This window comes from Triturus cristatus, chromosome 11 (genome assembly GCF_964204655.1).
Source record: "Triturus cristatus chromosome 11, aTriCri1.1, whole genome shotgun sequence".
Taxonomy (NCBI): Eukaryota; Metazoa; Chordata; class Amphibia; order Caudata; family Salamandridae; genus Triturus; species Triturus cristatus.
This window is the reverse complement of record NC_140594.1, coordinates 1,053,772,532-1,053,794,681: the sequence shown is the minus strand read 5'-3', so window position 1 is coordinate 1,053,794,681 and position 22,150 is coordinate 1,053,772,532. Positions and strand designations below refer to the sequence as shown.

Genomic DNA, 22,150 nt, shown 5'->3' with positions numbered 1-22,150 from the left:
TACTCACCAACCCTCCCATCTTCCCCATTCTGTGATTAAACTCCAACTCTTAATAAGATCCCAGTAAGAATTTGGACACTGATGAGCCAGTTTCCTTTTGGGGCTCTATGTATGTGGTTGAGGACAATCTCAAAAGCAACTGACGTCAGCTCATTGGAGTGGCTGCTTTATAGGTCCCGCACGTCACTTCCGGAGTGGAACGGTATCAGTGCGGAGCACACGGCACCAACTTCCAGCGCGCAGAGGTACTACGAAGAAAGTTTCTGGATCCAGTCTGATGCCTGCGAAATATTCAAAAGGCGAGGCATCTGCTGATAGATGGTCTCTACCAGAAAGAGTGTTACCGAAGGTAAGTAACCTGTTATTCTATTTTGACATGATCCAGTATCTGTTCTCCTGAATGGCTTTTCTCTGCATACGATTGCCAGACACAGGAAAAACGTCTTCAAAAAACAGTTTTACGCCATTGATTGGATTTTGTATATTCCGTTCTTGTCGCTTACAGAGGGTATTTCTAGACCATAATCCTCATGTCTTCCCTATAAGAAACTCTGCCATTGTGCTTGAATCCAGACCAACCCAGACAAGTTACTGACATGTATATTGTTCAAATACTTGTACTTAAAAAATGTTATGGCTTCGTAGGTGCAAATATCAAGCAAACAATTTTGTGGCCTGCAGGTGATAGAATTCCCCCTGAGGGGAGACACTCCAGTATATCCCTTCCTAGTAACTACTCGGAATCATACAACAGTCAAATTCTGAGGTGTATAGAATACTTATTTTTTCAATGACGCGTACAGCAGGAATCTAGGAGAAACAAGTGATTAGAAAGCATATCATCAAGGGACAAGATTTCTTTCCCCGAGCTGCTTTGCTCTGTAATGGCCCAAAGCTGTGGTTACTGTCTTGACTGATCAGTGACATGTTGGAAGACTCATTGAGGCATCCGCTTAGTGCAGTATAACTGAACTGTCAAAGGTCCCCGTTTCTCATCAGACCAATCCTGGAGTGGAAACCATGCTATGCTATATATATCATGACTTCAACCCTCATGCCCCAAACATGAGTGAAAACTCTGTTAATGGAAGGTCCTAACATCTGTCTCTACCCAGCTGGATAATAATGACAAGTAACTGACATGTTCTGTACATGTATACATGTACTTAAGCAACACACTTAAACTCCACCTGTCCAAAATGGAGTTCCTGACCTGTGGGAAATGGATAAATTACCAGCCTGCAACCATCTGGCCCAGTGAACCAGAGTCCTGACCATAAACACTGAAAAAAGTTAGACATTTCAGTGATTATTGACTCCAACATTTCCTTGATCCATCAGGTGAAACAGGTCACTTGAAGAACCCTGCTGGGATTGTGATGGTATAATGTTTATCACCAACTCTAATGAGAGATGCCTCTGGTGTCTGGGGTTGCAGCACCAAAAGAATTTGTACGAGTTGTGCTTAAGACGGCACCCCAATGCCAATAAAGTGCAGGAAGCTACGGTCTTTAACGCCTGAGCCGGCAACAGCTGCCTGGCAAGAAAATCTAAAACTTGTTTGAGGTCACAGGAGGATGTTGAGGTAAAAGGAGCAAAAGTACAAAGAGAAGATATGCTGACTCCTTGAGGTTGACGCTCTTGCAGAGGTAAGTCTCCTAGGCGATCCCTGTCTCCAGCGGGTTCGTCCTCTGAACCAGAGTTGATTATACCACCCACCAGACTTGGTGCCTGCTGCCCAGTTGTGGCTGACTCTGTCAATGCCTCAAGACCCAATTCAGAAGCCTTGGGCTCCTCAGGCCTACCCAGAGTTTCCCACCCAAGGAACAGACCCTGCATTCTTCCTCAATGAGCTATTCAAAATCTTCCAAAGGGCCATGTTCCCTCCTTGGATTGCCTTGTGGCCCCAGTGGACCTTTAGTGGCACCCTACCGTCTTCTGCCAACAGGACTTTCATCAGCACCATTCACCCCATCCTAACTCTGCCCATGATGCCATTGACGCCGGTTGCACCTCCTGCATCCCCCGGTTCTTATCCCCTCAGTGCAGTTACCGACGTAGACTACATCTGAACTCACATCAGATACTGGATCTCCAATACACAAGTCATGCAGGGACGCACACAGACCAGTAGAGGAGAGCAGTATACAATGCTTTTAGCACTGATTCAAATACCTTCGAGGATGTTAGACAAGACTGATGACAGTGGTGATGGTCAGTTTATTCCACCTGATCCAGATTTCCAAGCACTGATGGATGCCAGTGGCACAGCCTTTTTTCCTGAATTGGAAATAGATGCTCCCTTCTGGTCCACCTCAATCAGAAGTCATATCTTATAACTCTCTTATAAGGAAAGCCACAGATACTTTAGAACTTCCACTACCCTCAGCTAAAGTGTAGGCGAGTACCCTGACAGAGGTCCTACAATCAGCGACTCAAGAAGCTGAGCTGCTTCTACTTTTTTAATGAGTCTTCATTCGACCAGTTCTAGCTGCCTTGGACAAGCCTATTACTTCTGCTGCAGTAAGTAGACTTGTAGCTAGATGCTATAAGCCCGCTCCTGGTGATCCATTTTCTCCGTTGGTCTACCCTATGCCAGAGAGTTAAGTAGTTAAAGCTTCATGCTCCTCAACTCTTTTGTCTGGAGCATCCCTGCCTACCCCTCTGGAAAGGGGATCTAAACATTGAAAGCCTTCAGCAAAAAGATTGAAGCGCAACCCTTAATTCCCTAAATGCAACTTGTCATCTTTTACATTATATGCGTGCTCTATGGGACATGTCCCAACTGGTAATTCCAAATTTGCCTGACAATTGATACTCATTTCTACAACCTTGTTATAGATAAACAAGCAGCAGTTCATCAATGTATGCAATTAGATTCGGCTGACTTGGTGGCAAGAGTCAGGATCTCATCTGTAGCTTTTTGTCACCAGGCATGGCTACGTTCTTCAGCATTTTCCTCCTATGTCCAGTCAACGTTAATGAACCTACCCTTTAATGGCTCCAAACTTAGGAAATGCTGAATCTGCTCTGGAGCTTTTGAAGCAGAGTTAAGGCTAAGTAACCTGACCTGTAACCGCCTAAAGGGACTAAAAGCAGTTCTGCATGTTTCGAGGCTTCACTGGGTGTTTCAACTTTGGACAGTCTCCTAGTCTCAGCAACCGGTTCAGAATCCGCTCCTCAAGCTATAATGTAGGGTTCTGGTAAAGTGAGAGCACATGTCATTCAACAGTCAGACTCCTCCTTCTCTTCCCCCCACCCCACCCCGAAATCAGCTCTAATTCACTCTTGACTAGACATGTGGAACCTATGTAAGGCCATATGTCTTTGTTTCCATAGGCCTGAAAGACAAGGAGTTCGCAAAAATGTGTCCTGCAAATTGAAGAAAAGGGAGTATGCCCTACCCTTTCAGCAGACCTCTCCCCAAATACCTCCACCCAGATCCCTCAGTCACAAAGTCATGTTTGAATCCTGGAGCAGGAGGTAGAGATTTAGGATCTGAAATCCAGGTGGTAAGTGAAGACCTGACTTGATGCAGAACACGACTCCCACTGTCTCGATCAATGAAAGCTCAGCAGCTATGTAACTTTCTCCCAACAAAGACAAAAATGCAGAAGAGCAATACGAAAGAGGCAACTCTTTGGCTTGGCTTGGGATACCGTGCTCGAATTTGAATGGAGCCCATAGAGGAATTATCTTGGCCGCCTCTAACGAGTGCACGTTGTGAGATGCTTCCGCCACCCCTTGATGGACCATTTACGGCATGTTTCCTGGCTTGTTGTCACAATTGCCTTCCATGGGCTGCTCCGTTAGTCCTTTATTGACCCCATAGTGCAATGATTTCTTGTTCCCTCCTAACCAGTGGTTGCAAATAGACCTCTCCTTTGTCAAACTGGGTTGAACACATCAAAGTCTAAAAATCTGCCGGCCTAACACTAATAACATCTCTGTGACAAAGGGATAGACCTTATCCCTACCTTGATCTATAACTTGCCGCGTGCTTTGAGCCTATCATTACCTAGACTTTATTCCTTTGTGTGTGTCTGCACACCCAATTCTGGCCTCTGGGCCCTAGCCATCTGTAACAAGTGTGTGCCTGTGGATTATCTGTCTATCAGCTATGATTAGATTAAAGATTCTAACTGTTTACAAACTCCTCTGATTGCCTACAGGTTACCTTGTGTTCCTTCTGAATAGACACTTTACATCATGTGGTGCCCCATGTCCATTGCATGCTTTAGGCTGCTGCTCTCTTGAACTTTATAGGACATTTTTAACAGACTCTAGATTAATGATGGCTGCTTTTGTACAGTACATGCCATAGGTGTCCCTTATTTACTCCACACCTATAGGCTCCTTTTTAGAGTGTGCACACCTGTGCAGGGGTAGGTGGTATGGATGTATTTTCGTCCTCATACATGCAAAGTGTTGAGGTCTTGCATAGTTTTATTGGCAGGTTTGACACCGTTTCCTGTCCTATCTCTTGGTCATAGGGATGTGACTAAATGTGGAATGTTAGACATTTTACAGACTAGACAAACTGATTCACCCTAAGATAACTTTATTCTTCGGACCTTAATGTACATAGTATGCAAGAGAAGTAACACCTGCATGTTGGTTAGGGCATCTTGGAACATGGAGATAAACAAAACATGAACCAAGCTTGGTAACTAGTGTTAATTACTAGTGAAACATATTGGCACCACTGCTTTTTCTTTCTGTCATTACTTTCTAGAAACCACTCGTAGATCCCCACAGATTCTCTCCAAGGTTCATTTTGTCATTATAAAATGTGTTGTATGCTGAGGCCCTAATGAGATTCAATATATCTCGAATCAAGTTTCAGCATCACTTGACTGTTTGGTATTCTACAGTCAATTTGACAATTAACATTCAAAAGACACAAGCTTTAATCCCAGCAGCGAAAAAAGAATGGGAAGGTGCTCTTTATCTGTGTCGGTGAGAAATTCTGTACAGTTTAACAACTTGGGGGCATTTAAAGCCAACATTGTTCTGCTTGCATTATATGCATGTGCAGCTATTATGCTAGGCTTCCAGTTTAATTTCAGTCAACTTGAAGGCAAGTGTATGAAAAGAGCCCTGAATTTCCACCCTGTATTGTTATCCAGGCACTCCGTGTTGAGTTAGCGGTCATTCTATTAATTCAGCTGCAAAATATAAAATGTTTTGTCGATTTTGTTTAAAATGGCGACCTCTCAATAGATGGGGTTTGCATTGATGTGCTTTGGAATTGAGTTATAAGCTGGAAATGACTTGATGAAAAAGTGGTTCATGATTTAGTTGTAAAGAATTAAATTGCTCCATCGACGCCAGTCTATAAAGTATTGTAGTCAGAAAGGAATCACTTAAAGGAATAGCTTTTTTATTAAATATAACTTAGCCTATATGAGAAAAAAAATTATGCATTAAGTTCAAAATATTTTGGGGAATCAGTCAGTGTATTTTTTTAAACCAAAATATATATTTTTATTGTTTTGTTCACAGAACAAAAAAATCTCAAAGGGAGCATCAATTGATGGTGTCACAGTGCCTAATCTTTATATACATCTTCAAAATACACATAATAGTTTTTAGACAGTTTTTAGGGCTATCCTTCCCGCTTCAGTAGTAGACCCTTTATAGAACAGTATAATGTATCGGTCTATTTCTTTGTTAAATATCCGTGGGCAATCTTTTATCACCAGAGAACCTGTCTGGGTGATGCTATAACCAAAACTTGGATTTTTTTAAACTTTATTTTGTAAGACATTATACAATAGCTAAGCAGAAAAACAAGGAGAAAGATGTTACAGAGAAACCAACAGTGTCCAACAATGCAGTAAATTACATAAATGCTAGGGACATCAATGTTCGTATACATTTCCATCTCTTAGTGTGGTGCGTTGGCCTGATCTGACATATAGCAGCTATGTCTGTAAGTATCAAGACTACTACAACTACCATTTCCTACCTTCTTTGTCTAATTATGTGCTATGCCTCGGTGTGACACACCGCCAACCACTACAATGATTTATTTGCTCATGTTCAGGATGAACCAGTGGTTGGCACGTGCTCCCTCTCCTGAAAGATATGAGTGCCAAGGACCCTATATCTCCTTGGATGTAGACAGGCGAGGGAGCAACAAGACTTTCACCTCTGTTTTAAGAGTGCATGCTACTAGATCACTGTCCTGTGTCCCATCTATGTGATAACTTTCTTTTAACATAGCAAAGCTTTAAACTTCCAGCCAGATTTCGACACATCTTTTATATACCCCAGCTGCGCCAGCAAAGGGGTATGCATCATTTCAATATTAATTATGTCTGACAATCGAACCTGTAATTCTCGGTGTCTGGACATCTTGCCCAGTGTTGAAAATCTGCTGCAGGGCTTCAATAGTCTACAGTCATACTCAACCTCCAGAATCATTTTGCCGAGTCCTAGTGGCATGTTGTACCATCTGTGAATGTATTTGCAATGTGTTAATCATTGATGCCCAATGAAGGAGATTTCCTTAGTTTGCATGCAATAGTACAACCACAGGGCATATATGATGTTTATTCCCAAATCATTCTCCCATCTATTTTGTGCACCTCTGCTGTATATCGATAATGCATTCAGCACCTGATTGTACAGTCGGGGCAAAAGTCTTGTGGGTGACTGGTCCGATATTTTATTAAGAGTATTGTCGTAGAAGAATTTAAATTCTCCCGGCCATGTCTCTTAGGTGGGCCTCCTGGCTGTTTTGTGGAGCTCCAGATCCTTATTCGACTGACTTTGGGGGTGTTGGCTGTGCTCTCCTTCCACCTCTGTCGTCCTCCGCTTTGCTTGTCCAAATCTTCTGGGGGTCTGTGGTTCTGCACTGCCTTTTAACCAGAGTTCACACTATCCACCTATGTGCCCAGAGTTCACACTATCCACCTATGTGCCCACCTGTCACTAGGCTGCTTTAGCCCTCCTCCTAGGTCCGATGTAGGGTCACCACCATCAGTGCTGTTATTTCAGCTGACAGGATGTTTGTTCCACTCCTTTCTCTGTTCTCCTGGGAGGCATTTTGATATTCCACCTGGACAGCACCAGAGACATTCTCAAGAGATCTGGTAAAGAACAAGGTGTTCCTATATTGTCAAATCTAGCCAAATAGGGGAGAGAAATAGGAATAGATGTGCCTGTCTTATCATTGATTGTTTTCCCTTGCATATGTACTATTGTACAATAATCTGTAAGCAGCTTCTCATCCTGTTTTTGTCTTCTATGCTCCCAGAGTTTGTTGCATTGTCGGGTGGTTTTTATTGTGATACGATATGTCAATTTACCTTTCAAAATTTAGGTCTATCTTGTGATTGTTGATAAGTCTTTATGTATGAAACAATTTAGTGATCTATGAAAGAAATTCTATGTTAGCATTCTTTGTTTAAGGTTCTAAAATGCCTTTATTATTTGCAGGCCTTTTCTCCACACACAGGACATGTACTTTGTGTTTGTTCAGCTGCTTTCGAGTGGTTCAGCTTGGTTTGCCATCATCTTAATAGTCACCACATGTCTGTTTTTTGATGTTGTGAAGAAAGTGATTTACAGGAATCTGCTACCTTCAAATACAGAAAAGGCACAGGTAACCTAAACTTAGTTAAGTTTAATGAGCAATGTATTTGGATATATCAAATTATACTCAAATATGTCTTCAACTTTCTTCTGATTCTATTGCAGCATTTTACTTCATCTATTAAAATAATAGTCATTAAGGTTGGACAAAATTGCTTTATACCGGTGAAAAATGGTACTATGGTTGACATGTTTATAATCATGCTCGATAAATAGTCGTATTAAATGAATACACACAATACTGTGGCAGTAGGTATTCTTTGAAATGTACTATTTAAAAAAAACACAAATCCCAGACATAATTGCAAGGATTTTAAATACACCTATATTTAGACTGTTAGACAGCATGATTTGACCAGCTGTGCTTTCTTTTTGTAAGAAATCTGCAGCTTAAGCAAGGGCACTTTTGTATATTTTCTATTTGAAGTCTTAGTGTTACAGGGTCTTTTTCAGCATTCCCAGTCATCTAGAAAGGAGACGCAGTGCATTTGCTCGATAGTGCAATCTGTTGATTGCAGTTTTAAATTGTCAAGTCATCTCTACTATACATTCTTCTAAATGCAAAAATGAAAAAATATCTATTTGTTTAATCTAAAGCTCGGAGTTGCTGTTCTGCACTCAAAGGAATAAACGCACACAGTTCATTATTCTTTAGTTTGAATGTTTTGTCTTTTAAACAACTTTAAATGCAGCTTTAGTCTTGAGGTGTTCAAAGCTTTCAATGTGAGGTTGGAGATCAGTCCTCTAAAGATGACCAGGTCGCAGAGACTCAGTTGCCACGGTCATCTGCTGGATGGCATCCTCCTTCAGTCTATAATCTAGCAGGGTAAAGTAAGGGAAACCTAAATGCCATGAACATAGTCTCTACGACAATTTCAGTTACCAACTTCAAGTTATGTAACAGTTTTCAAGTTATGGCCCCACATATGTTGGGGTAAGAGGAGATTTTAGCATGTGACACTTATGGCAATAGGACGATTGAGAACCTTTTGTTTATGCTGCAGTTTTTATTACTTCAGTGGCCTGCAAAATTAGTCTTGTTTGGGTAAATGTGTGTCCATATTAATTGGTAGTTGCTTTGCTATTTTTCTCATTCTTTCTTGTTAATTAGGAATGTAATATTTGGGTTCATTGCAAAATATTCTTTAAGTATTGCCAAGCATAATGTTCTCTTTATCATGTTAAGCGCTTACATTTTCTTCAATGACCTTTTCATCAAATATCCTTGACAGGCAAGTTCTCTAAATAGAGCACCCAAGAATGTTTTCAAAATAAGTATGAAAATTAATTAATCACTGTTGTAATGCCCACACCCTCTCTTGCAGTGGCCTTTTAGCTATGCAACCCTTATCCACACTTTAGGCCTCACAGGCGGTATGAAAAGTGCTATACAAATAGTAATACAGTCTCGCTTTTCGCTACCAAAACAGAAACATGTTACATTTTCTTCTGCTCCATAACTTTCTGATGTTGTTTGCTTGGGTTACTTTATATCGAGTCTGAAGAGCAAATCCTATTTTCCTGGCTTTCAAGTGCTCTTTGTTATCCAACTGGAAGGTTTTTTAATTGATCATTAAGACCATTCATCACTACTCCAAAAACCAATAAGAGAAATGGTAGCAATCCTATACGAGCGATTCTATTTCAGTGGGAACATATGGAGTGGGTGTGTGGGGGTATAGTCACGCTGACATTGTGCAGCATACTGAGAATGGATTTATCTGTAGATTATTTTCAGTCCCTGTAAGCAAAGTGACCTTTATCTGCCATAATGAACTATGGTTAGACTACTCAGAAGATCTTATTGGTTTAGCACCTTTGTTACTCTGGATAAATAGTTGGTGTGAACCGGAGGCCAGTTTGGTGAGGACATTTCTTAGTGATTGCCTTGCTCTTGATAATAGGGAGCGGATTCCATGTCTCGCCTATGTGAGAAAGACTTGTAAGTAGTTGTGATTACCAGAAAGGTTTTTAGCTCCCAAATCGGTTGTCCCCAGCTGCAAGGAAATGGTGACACAATTGTACTATAATTTCGTGCAAGCCTGCGGCAGGAAAAAATACCTTTACGTGGAAACAGTTGTAAAGTATGCAGATGTATCCACTTCTGTGGGAATTGATCTATATTTAGTCTTAATTCCAAATAGTACTCATTTACTTTATTTTACTTGCCTGCTCTTGAGCACTGTGCACTTTTTGTTTGCTTTTCTGGTACAGAGAACCTGGTTTCTGGATTTACCAAAATGTATGTGATCATGTTTCCAGACAAAGCACTACCCACTTCTGCTGTTTTGCACATTATATTCTGCACCAAGGGCGGCATTTTATTTGCTCCAAATTTCACACCATTTATCAGACATTATAAAGCAGGGTGGTTTTTCTACAACAATTTGCAACACTAGACATATGTCATGACCAGGGCTGGTCATATCAGGAGGGGATATAAACAACTAGATATTTATTAACAGCTGATTTTGCGGTGTATTAAACCTTTTTTTTATTATTATTATTTTTGAAGTTTCTCTTTGAAAAAAACAAATTGTAGGGTCTAGCCGCTAATTGGATTATTTTGAGTTTGAAGATCTCTGAGGATCTCTGGAATATTCAGGTTTTTATCTAGTAGGAATGTTTATAAGATAATGCATGCTATGGTTTTTTGTAAAGTTTTTTTTCTTGTAAAACCTTTATGGCTATTTAGCGGAACAAATGTTATTAATGAAATAATTGACTCCAAGTAGAAGGCACAAGGGTGTCAAGATTTTAGTCTCACTTCCTTGAGGTCACCAGCCATGAAATTGATTTCTAAGTTCCAATGTGCCCTGGGTTCCGTGGGCCATCGTAAACTATGCGGCAACTGGAGGCCTTCAAAGAGGCTATGCTGTAAATATTTAGTGTGCTTGTGGCTCCCTTTGGTGCACCTTTGGCGGCCACAGACCCACAGGGGCCTCCACTCTGGTTACCACCTGTGGGTCCTTTTCTGGTACTCTGTCCCTTTGGGATCCGTTAGCGGACCTCTGCCAACTCTGTACAGGTCTCCCATCAGATCCAGAGAGCCTCACTGGTCCCTGTCGCCCAAAGCTTCCACTGGCACACAAATCCAATCCCGAAATGGCATCAAGCTCGTCCAATATCATGCCACAAAATGTTCAACTTTCGGACATTTGTGATGCAACCTAACTGTAATCCATTGCCTTTGACATAACTAGCAACAGAGACTCCATTTTCTTTTTAGGTCTGACTGGTCCTGTTCTAGTACATGGTGCACCTAAGGTTATTGATGATGGTGCTGGGTTGGCTATCTCCACCCCCCCCCCCCTCTCATTATACTGATTATGGCTAATACCATGATTTCAAAGACCATTGGGGAATAGACCTGCCTTGAAACACAGCATAGCGGTACAAAAGGGGGTGGCATAACTGGCCACATAGGCCCTCAATGAAAGAAATCGGCTTCCACCAGTAAGTTGAATCCTAGATCATTTCCAATAAGTTCACTGTATAGAGGATCCCAAAAAATGTATGCCTTTTGGTAAGTGAATGTTTTCTTCTGTCAACCTGGGAATGAGATCCATAAATGCAGAGTTTTTGGTCATACTAGCCTTTGAAACATGGCCAATGGGATATGGCAGCGATATTTTGTTTTCAGGTCTTGGACCCTAGGCCCTCTTTAGCTCAAGCGATCCATGACTGGCAGGGAGCAGCTAAGTAAGCTGTCCACAGAGGCTTCAGTACCACACGCTGCATTGCCAGGGCATTTGGGACCAGTGTTGTGCTTTGCACACACGCCTGGATAAACTCAGCCAGATTGTCTGTCGATGTACACTCATGCAATGAGCATGCAGTTTTATGGGTCTCACCGCATCGAAGAGTAATTTAAATATAGTAGAGCTATCGTGCATTCCTTGTGATGCTTGACCACTGCCAAGCAATTTCCCCACCAGCTCCTCAAATTTAGTTGCTGCTCCAGAGGCTGGTATATAGGCAGCCACAGCCTCACTGCTTCAGGGCTTTGGAAGTGGAATCTGCAGATAGCGCAGCAGCCCTCCAGTTGCTGTTCCCCCTGCTACAATGGCCAACAAACCACTTTAGTTTGTCCTCAGCTGCTCATGCCCAATCAGTGAGTGGCAGGATTTAACTTATCTTCCAAGCATGGCGATCCGTCATGTCTGAAAGATGGGCCTTGCAGATTGTTCAAAAGGGCTACGCCTTACTTTTTCTCTCCTCCGCACCAAACATTCATTCTACACCAGAGTCAAGTTCGAAGAAGCATTTATACATCCTGCTACTGGTGTAAAACCTGTTGTCTCTAATGGTGCCTTAGAGCAGGAACCAGATTTGGAGAAAAGCAGGGTTTTTTCCCCTGTAATTTCCTCACTCCAAAAAAGATTGTGGACCTCAAACCTATGTTGGACCTTTGACTCTTGAATATCTTTCTGTGTAAGGACAAATTCTAATTGTTCACTTTACCTCAGATCTTCATATACTGGACCCGGCATACAGGATGATGTCATTGGACTTGCAGAGTGCCCATTTTGTCCTGCAGTCCCTCGCGCATTACCTACAGTTCGATACGAGGTAGGAGCATTTTCAGTTTGCTGTGCTCCCCTTGCAGGCTTTTACGCTTCCATGTAGTACTGCAACAAGCAGGGCAGAATGCCATCATTGTGACCTGCCCTTCTGGAGATGGTTGGAGCACTAGAATGTTTCTAAACAGACATCGTATGGAAGTTCACGAGTGTCATCTACATCCCGAGTCTGTATATGGTGTTTTTGACAAATGGGGAGAGCCCTAGCCAGATTTTTTCGCCATGGGCAAACTTGCAATGTCAACAAATTTGTGCGTTGGAGTATCCACAAGAGCACTTGTTGGAAGGCTCATTCCAGCCAGAATGGAACAAAGGGCTCCTGAATACCTTCCCACCACTACCTCTCTTGTCGCAAGTTCGGAACAAGGTGAAAAAGTATGTTCAGATCATCCTAATTTCCCCCACATTGGGACTGGCCCAATATGGGGAAATTTGGATGATCAATGAGGCTGGTACCAGAAACTTAAGAGTATGAGCATCTGTCCTCCTATCAGGCTACCACTTTGGGAGGACCTCCTGTCTATGCAACAGGACAGGGTGCTGCAGCAACTTTGAACACTTATCTCCCTATCACAGGCCTGTGGGCCCGAGGGGCTGAGAGGCCTCCCATCTGGGCTTCCGCCTGCAGGACTACCCTCTGTGCCAGTTGAACCCTCAAAATCTGCTCAGGGCTCTGGACCAAGTTAGGTACCGGTTCCTCCCCGGCGCCACAACTCTCATCCGAATGTGATCCATTGAGCCCGGCTCCATCGACTTCGGATGACAACGACCAACCCATAATGCTGCCCGACGCAGGGACAACACTAAACTAAAAGAGGCCATGTTCTCCTTTACCAGAGCCGCAGTCTTTTTGGCACCCTTCTGATTCCAGTGAAGTGCTTCTACCTTCTGGTCTGGCTCAGGTCGTTCATGATTTATTGAGAACAGACTATGATAATGGGGGCTATCATGCGAAGGATGAGATTACCCAGCCTTACCTAGAGGATAACTGTACAATGACCTTCTAGATTGCAGTAGTTTGGATACCTCCCCAGACATTTAACTAGTCCCCCTCCCCCTCCCCTCCGTTGAGTTATGAGCCCCTATCCAATGAGGCTCGTACTGATACTCTGTACCTTTGACAAACCTCGCTCAGTTCCACCTGTGCAAAGCCGGAAGCCATAGTCCTGCACTGGGCGATCCAGCTTTCCTCGCCCAGCACCCTACTCCTGCAAGCTTTGTGGTGTAAACCCACACTACTTTCCCACTACTACCCCTGACAGGGCATCAAGGAGGATAGATACTTTTGGTAAGTGGGTCTTTTCTTCTGAGAGTTTGGCCGTTCACCTATTGACTGCCAGTTGCCTTTTAGGCAGCTACTTTCATGTTTTGTTCGACTCTGGCCAAGTATTGCCCATGGATCTGGAAGAAGCCTGGGCCATTCTTTGGTAGGCTATGAAAGATGGTTTTGATGTAGCCAAGTTCACCATCTGCTGTGGGCTGGATGCCACTAATTCCCTTGGCTGGGCTATGGCACCAGTGTGGCTATTCACAGTCATGCCTGGATATGGTCCACTGCTGTTTTGGGAGACTTTCAAGCCAGTATCATGGACATCACATTTGAAGGTTCCTGACTTTTTTGGGATAAAGCGGACTGTACCCTGGAACTCTTCAAAGATAGCAGGGCCACAGCACACTCCCTGGGCCTTTCCGTTCCTCCGGACAAGCAGTTTCACCCTCTCCGTGGCCATGTCTAGCCCTGTAGGTGCATTAATCACCCTGGTCTTTTTGTGGCCGTGATACCCACAGGACAAGGCATCCCAGTCTCATGTCTTCCCCCAGCTTCCACTCCTCCCTGCCAAAACCTCTTTAGCGTGCCTTCGATGACGCACTGCTGCCTTGTCGGAGGCGGGATCTGTCACTTTCTGCCAGGGTGGCAGGCTGTAACTTCAGACAAGTGGGTCCTGCAAATTGTTCAGTGGGGTTACGTTTTGCCATTTCTCAGGACCTCGCCACATACTGTCCCCAGATTCACTGATGGGACACTCCCATGTACTCTTGCAGCAGGAAGTACAGGCTATTTTGGTCAAAGAGAGGGCACCGGCACTAGAAGTTGTTTGTGGTTATTATTCTCATTAGTTCCTGCTGCCAAAAAAAAGACAAGGTTCTCCATCCTATTTTAGACCTTCACCCTCTCAATGCATTTCTGCAGAAAGGGAAGTTCAAAATGCTCACCCTGGCCCAGGGCTGGTCTCATCTTGACCCTGGAGACTGGATGGTAGCACTGGACCTGCTGGATTTTTATTTCCTCACCCCCATCCTGCAGTCCCACTGGCGTTTACTGCTGTTTGCTGTACTCCCTCTTGGCCTTACCAATGGCAGGCGGGTAATTACAAACGTGGTGGTGGTAGCAGCACGTCTTCGGAGGTTTGGTGTTCAAATCTTCCCCTACCTTGACCTCACTCTAGTGGTAGTCCTCAACTACCTCCAGAATACGCGGAATCTTCTGACATCTATGAGGTTCACTATGAATGTGCTGAATTCACACCGGACTCCTTCGCTGTCTCGCCCCTTTCTCAAAGCCATTCTGTATACTGTGCAGTTGCGCACCTATTTCCCAGAGTGGAGTGTCCAGGAAATGTTGGGTTTGATCCCTATGTTTCATCCTCTGTCCTGGACCTCACTGAGCATGACTGAGGCTGCTGGTACTGATGGTCTCCTGTCTCTTGCTGGTAAAACACCGCATACTGCATATGCGGGCTCTGAAGTGGGATCTAAAGTTCTAGTGGGCACAGCACCAGGGAGATATTTCCAGGGGGGGGGGGGGGGGGGGGCTGCAAATAATCTGCAGTGGGGGCTGCGGGACTGCAGTTGGGTCAGCTGCATACCTTCTCCTTATCCCACCCAGAGTTCACAGTGGTGACTGATTCTTTGCTTCTGGCTCAAGCAGGACGGGGTGGGTTTCTGGAAACTGAGTCAGGAGGCTTTGCATCACTGAACGTGGCTAGATCGCTAAGGAATTTTTCGGGTGATAAACCAGTTGGCGGACTTCCTGAACGAGTGGACACACTAAACCGTCATCACTTTTGCAGACCATGAATGGTAGATATATTCAGAGGTGGCGCATGGCCTTTTCCACAAGAGTGGAGAACCCTGACTCAGTTTTCCCACCACCACACAGAATGCACAAGGACAGCACTTTTACGCATGTTCAAATTTCCAAGGTGTCTCTCACTTGGAGCTGTGTTCTGCCGAAGGGGGGTCTCGGGGCTTCTGTTTGCCTTCCAATGGATACAGAGTTCTGAAGATCAGGACCGATAAGGCCCAAGTCATCCTGGTGGTCCTGGATTGGGCACAGAGTTTTGTGTTGAGAGCTCCTGGGCATGAGCATCTGTCCTCCTATCAGACTTCTCCTCCCAGAGGATCTGCTGCTGCTGCATGGAGGCAAGATTCTGCAGCCAGCCCCCGCAATCTCCACTTTCATGCTTGGAGATTGAGCTGCGAGAACTGAACACCTTTCACCTTCCTTAAGAAGTGGTTGATGTAATCTTGGCAGCAATGCATCCCTCGACGAAAACTGTATAAGCCTGTTTTTGGGATACATGTGTGGTTTTGTGTGTTGCACAGCAGATAGACCACCGCCAGGCCAGGCTTTCTGGTGTTTTGTTGTTTGTTCTGTCCCTTGGCCAACAATGTTTTGCTTTTGGCACAGTTAAGTGGTACCTCTCTTTAATTTCTCATTATGCTGTCAGTTTAGCCTGGGTTTCCTTCGCAAAGAGGAAGGTAAGATCTGAAACAAGAACAAGTCCACCACGCTTTAAATTTGCCATCTGTTTTGAGCAGAGGTCTGAGGACTTATTTACAAGAATGGCTCTAGGCTGTTATTGGATGCATGGCACCATCGACCACATTCTCTACACTGGTTATCCTATCGCCACAAGTTCACTTCCATTAAGTAGTTTACCAACTTCACACTTAACTGCTCCGCTGCCTCCAACTCTCAGCTGAGCCTGATTAGTTCGCTGTCCAGAATTTGCTGATCTGGGATCCTTTCCACAATGGCACCCTCTACAAAGAAGTGGCATGTCCTGGAACTGGATTCGCCAATGTGCTCCCTGTCACCTATACACTATCACTACAGAAGAGGTGCATCTTGCTAATCCTTGCTCACAAGCAGGGACAGCTTCCAAAAACTCCTTCCATGGATACTCATATTGGTCTACTAGGTCCCTTGCTTGTCCAGGCACATCCCAGTCACAATACATGCCGCTTTAGGCATGCACATGGCAACAGGCCCAAGGTGGGCAGTCTGTTGGAGCTCCACGGAGCAGAGTTTGCCCCATCTACCCTCTCTTCTACCACTGTTTCTGTTCAAATACTTATCTGCTTTTATCATGCTCCACTTTCCAGTTTTTGGCCACTTGAAATGTGTGAAGTTGTGTTCTGAGCATTTAGAGATCAAATCCACGATAGGTATATTTTTTCAGCACCATTCAATTGAAGAAGATGGAACTGACTGAACTTGTTGTGATTACAGTTGTAAGGTGCAGGTATTCATTGACCGACTCACACTGTCTGTCTGGAACACAGGCCATGCAAAGAGGTGCATGTTTTTTCCCACTGAAAGTAATTTCTTGACTCTGGTCAACAATAGTCAGACTACTCACTCACAGGTAGTGTTGCTCATTGTACCTTCCACCTTTTGTTTCTGGTTAATGTGTTGCATATGTGGAAAAGCTGTGGTGATGACACCATCCAATTAACTGATCTGTTAGAAAATGGTGGTTCCACTCCTGTTCCACACTCTTAACAAAGTAAACTAAGCTTCCCAGTTCACTGTACATAGCCTGCAAAGCATGCATATACTCATAAGACTAAAGTAACTATCATTAGGACTCAGTTTTGTCTCTGATAACATTAACGTGCATGAGGTTTACATTAGTATCAGAGGTGGTACAGAGTAATTTTCTTAATATCTTCCCAGTTAGTAAAGTTACTCTGGTCACCCATGGTACTTTACAGTCACTCTAGTTAATGGAATTGGAACTGCTGTAAACTGTAGGACCAAATCGAATGTTTTGCTCAGACCTTTCCACTGTTACAAGCTTTCTTGTTTTATCTGTTATTCTTTGACTAAAGTAGGAGCTTCAACATTCCAGGACAGCAACACAAACATACTCTAGATGAAGCATTATGAGACTAGCCAGAAGGATTAGCATTGCTTTTGAGAACGTATTGTTGCTACACTGATCTACAGTGCATGCACACTATAGAATTATGTGAGCCCCTGTGTATGTCACCCTCCACATTGGTTAGTGTTCCTTGGAGATCTATCTTTCCCTGGCAAGACAAATACAACGGAGTCATATTTTTTCATGAGGTGTGCAAGTGGGGATGAAGTTGGGGGCAGAAGAAATAGATTCCTGTTAAAGCAAACCATCCTTCTGGAAGTGTGCCGTGTGGTTTGACCTATTCTTTTTAAACCCATGTATCCATTTGTGTGAATGTGTACTTGCCAATGGATGTAATCAAATTACTTATGTTTATGAAATATAATCCTCCATCTAATTTAATGTCTTTGCAAAGTATTTTTGATGTCTGTAATTGACTCTCTAAAACTTGTCTACCTGCTGACCCCCGTGTCTTCCATCCCTTTTCTGTCCACTTGTAGATGTATTTCAACAGAGTTGCTTTAAGTGACGAGTACATCGCACTGCAGCCAATGTCAAGGGCAAGGAATCAACTAAACAAAATTAGGTAGAGTAGGCGGAGCACCTCTTCGTAAACCTATGCATGCTGAAGGTTCACTAACCAGCATGAAGAGGGGTATACAGAGGCATGAATTCAAAGGAGAGGAGATGGGGAACTATATGTTTGCATCATACTTAAGAAGAATGTATGGCTTTTTGCTTGGACTACATTTCCCGGAAACCATTTTGAAAGGGATAGCATGCATTAACTTTTAAATTTGATTAAATCTTCAGCATGATATTTAATTTGTAACTGAAAAAAATGCTTTTTGCAGCAAATTTAATATATTGGCAATACACTAGGAAGCATGGTCCGAAAGGCTTCTGCCTTTAATGTGCCTTATAAATGTGAACATTGTTTTCAATGCTTGTTGCCAATTTGATTATTCTAAGTGGTATCAGGTTTATCTTGGGTATCATTATTTTAAAGTCTAGTTTTCCTCATTGTTGCTCAGTCTTTAGACCTTACCTTGCACACTTGGGAGACCACCTACTATTGAAGTACATTATTTTTACAGAAATGTTAAATGTTCTCTACATGTTTGTATGTTTGTCAATATTTTTGTTCCACTTTTTCAAATATTTTTAAAAAGAGGAACTAGGTAGGCATCATTATGCTCATTTTTTTTACTAATATCCTAATTTGGGTCGAGAAATCAAAGGATGCAATTATGACAACTAAATTTTGCTGTGATCCATGATTAGGATATATTACTCTGCTTCCTAGATGAGTAATTATTTCCCCAAAACGTTTTGGGGGTATTTTATTGCTTGTTTAAGTTGCTGAATAAGTTTGCTGTTGCAGACCTTACATACCACACGGCTCAGTTGAGCGCTTTCTCTATTGTAAGTCTGGAGTCTGTCTCTAATTGTACTTTGAATATAAAAATATGCAGGAAAATGTGGGTTAGCATGGAAAGGTCTTCATGGCCAGCACCGCTGGTCAGCAGTCTCACAGAATGTGATCAGACTCCCCACATTCCAACACAGATCCCACTGCTAACCAAAAGATGGACTAGAGGTATTTCCATGAGGTATAGGGAAGGCGAAGGGGCTAGATCTTGATTTAATTTCTTCTGTCAGTAACAACAAAGAAAAGTACACACTTCCTAACTTGGGTCACGCTACTGTGTGTGCTTAGAGGCTTGTGTCAAAATCTCACGTTCATCAGAAATAATATGGTGTAGCCAAGGAAGATACTTGCATTAAAATGTTAAGGAAGATGTCTGGAATGATTTGTCTGTCTCCAGTCAGTTTTGTCTCCTAAGGTGACTATAAAACGAATTTGAATCCTCAGCAAACAGTGGCTTTGTCTCAAATGACAGTGCAGTGTTGACCTGAAGCACAAAACTCCCAGCAGACATGGCCAGCTCAAACCTTGGCTCTTGAGGAAAGAGCAGTGTTTTCTTCCATGTAATGCACATCCTTGTGGCAATTCAGTCATTTTATGAACACACTATGTGTGTGATTTTGGGATTCTAGAGCTTGCGTGCACTTCACTCTCCTACAGAGTCTTGCATACTCTTGTACTGGCATGGTCTCCGACTGTCGTGCTTCTTCCTCCCTCATAAAATGACCTATGTGTTTTTAAAAGTAGGAACCCCTTGCTCTGATCCTCACCAGCTCCAGCCAGCGCAGTGTAATTGGTCGAAATGCGTTATTACAAGTTTACATTCTCTTTGTTTATAGCCAGTTGTCATTGCGCTCTCTTTTTCCTTGAAGTCATGATAAACCCTGTCCTTCTCACTCCGTATTTTGAGACTGGAGGCTTTTAAACGGTCTTCTATTTCTTCTGTATCTCCAGCACTCCAGGAATTTTAATATTCTGAAATATACAGCCTATTTCTCAGGATTAGTACCCATTTAATGTGAAAGGAAGAGCTGCGGTAACACCGCTATTTGTTTGCACTTGTTTTTTTAACGGATTTTGCTAAATTTTCCTTCATATTGTTAATAAACTTACAGCTCATATTTGATCAGTTTTGGATACAATTGAAGTTATGTCTTCCCTCTAAAATAAAGGGTGTCCCTCCAAACAGAGGGTGTGTGCATCTCTTTAACAACCCTCTTCTAGCTGTTGTGTTGCTCAAGGATGACATGTCTCTCACTGTATGCAGAGAACCTATGTTTTGCGTCTCCCTTGTTACCCAAGCGGCTTCCAAATGAGGGGCCTTTATTCGGAACTGAGGTCTTGGTGGGACTAGCTTTGAGAGAAAGCTACCCAATTCATGGAACCATGAACTTAACTCAAAGATCATCTGTTATAGTTAGCTTTCCTACAGAAGGTGTTGGCGACCCACACTCGCTTAATAATCAGAATTAGTCCCTTGCCAATGACGTTCATTCTGACCTCAATGGAGAACACTCAAAGATGTAGATCCTCACAGATTAGAAACACCGTTCACTTCATCAGCAAAATTGTAGATTGTGGTGTGGGTTGAGGCTTGTTTATGCCTAACCCTTGGAGTTTTAATTCTGGGTATTCAGTCGTCGTTTTTCTGCCTGCAGCTTATTTAGCAGTAAACAGTGAGATAATCGCACTACTTTAGTAGGTTGATCGAAACCAGCCACTAGTAGAAGACTATGTTAGAGTTATCCCTCAAGACCTTTGCTGTTTAAGTAGCCTCCCCAAGTAAATCTCTTGCTAGAGTAAATCATTAGTGCAAGAATTATTCACCCTCTCTGAATCAATCTGATATGACATTTTGTTTCACTGTGTTCCCTCCCCCATGTTCTATGCAAGCTGAAGTTCCGTCAGACAATTTGGCTTCAGTCAAACCAGCAGAGGACATGGTAACAATCAGACTTCGTAGAACTCCACTTTCGACTTGTGTCATACCCATCGAAAAGAGTGGGTCTGCAGCTTCAGTAGAGTAGTAACGTTCTGCAATCCAATCAAAAGATTTGATGCATATAGATTTGGAGTCCGAGAGGACGATTTTCAGACAAGTTACTCACAGAAGGTGCGGCAGAAGTAATTAGTCATTCTTTGAAATCTTCCACTAAGACACTTTATTCTTTCAAATAGTACAAGTTATCACAATGTCAGTCAGTATAGAGTCCCATTTCTCCCCCTCTAAAAATCCTGGTATTTGATGTGTCTCTGGCTAGGGGCTTTCTTGATATAAATACAATTAAGTGCTACTGTGCTGGGATTTTGGCTTCTGTGCAATAAGCAGAGTAGGTTTCATTGTTTGAGATCCCATTGGCTTCAGACTTCATATCGACTTGTTGATTTTGAAGATCACTCCTGTCCACTCACAATCCTAAAAACTGCTCATGAGACATAGTATTTTTGAAGCCATTATCTTTTCACTACTCAAAATGTTTAACCATACTCTGCTTCTGAGAAAATAATCAAGCCTTTCAAATGAAAAGTAAAAAATAACAGTATCTAGTTTTGATTCAAATACCAAGACGTGGGAGTCCATGCTGTTAAGGGAGACTGTGTTACTACTTGGGTTTTTTATTTTTGTACTAAAGATCAACTTATCAAACTTGGAGAGATTGTGTGGTGGAAGTCTGTGCGTAGAGCACTGCACGACAAAGTGCCTTTAATTTTTACATTTTAGAAAAAAATGTAAGTAATTTTAGTTTGGCCTTGCAAATTCGCATTCAAACGTCTAATGATATTAATGATTGTGCTGTAAAGGGGCTTGTGCAAGTGTGGTTTTTGGAGTGGTGTGTTATGAGATTTTACTTTTCTGTCCTTCCAGATGGACAAGGATAAAGGTGCAGTCAGCTCAGCATGTGACTCTGCTGAAAACAGGCACAGAGGGGATGACAATAGGCAATTGCTAGCTGATGCTTCCAGCCAACTGGACAGTACTTGTATACACTAGGTAGTGCACCCAGAGTACAAACACTTTGTCATGTTCTCATCTATAAACCTCATGTTTTGTGGGTTAAGTAAAAACCACATGCAACATGATGTTGAAATAATCGTTATAACCATCTTTTCATGTAACATTTTTTTATTAATATGTATGTTTTGTGACGTGCTATTTTGTGAAATATGTGACCATTACTTTCTGTGAAACATTAGCATTTTTGGCTGTCACGATAACATCAATTACTAACAAAGATTTCCACAGTCATGTAAAATTGTGCTTGCTGTTCAAGAGTTGATAGGACCTTATAGCAGCAGTTCTTAGCCTCTGGTCCATAGATCTCAGGGTGTCTGCAACACCTATTTAGGGGGTCTGTGACACCTACTCAGGGGGTCCACAGTGTTGG

At 42.7% G+C, this 22,150-nt stretch overlaps 1 protein-coding gene across 3 annotated transcripts in view; it reads left to right on the top strand.

Annotated features, from left to right (window-relative positions):
• ATP11B (ATPase phospholipid transporting 11B (putative)) overlaps positions 1 to 22,150 on the top strand; it is a 446,007-nt gene that overhangs the window by 328,739 nt on the left and 95,118 nt on the right. For 2 of the 3 annotated variants that reach the window (XM_085635367.1, XM_085635366.1), the window contains exon 28: positions 7,447 to 7,612. In XM_085635367.1, the coding sequence (XP_085491493.1) occupies positions 7,447 to 7,612 (166 nt within the window). Of the gene's footprint in view, positions 1 to 7,446; positions 7,613 to 17,835; positions 17,922 to 22,150 lie in introns of all 3 variants that reach the window. The other variant, XM_085635368.1, reaches the window with a different exon arrangement.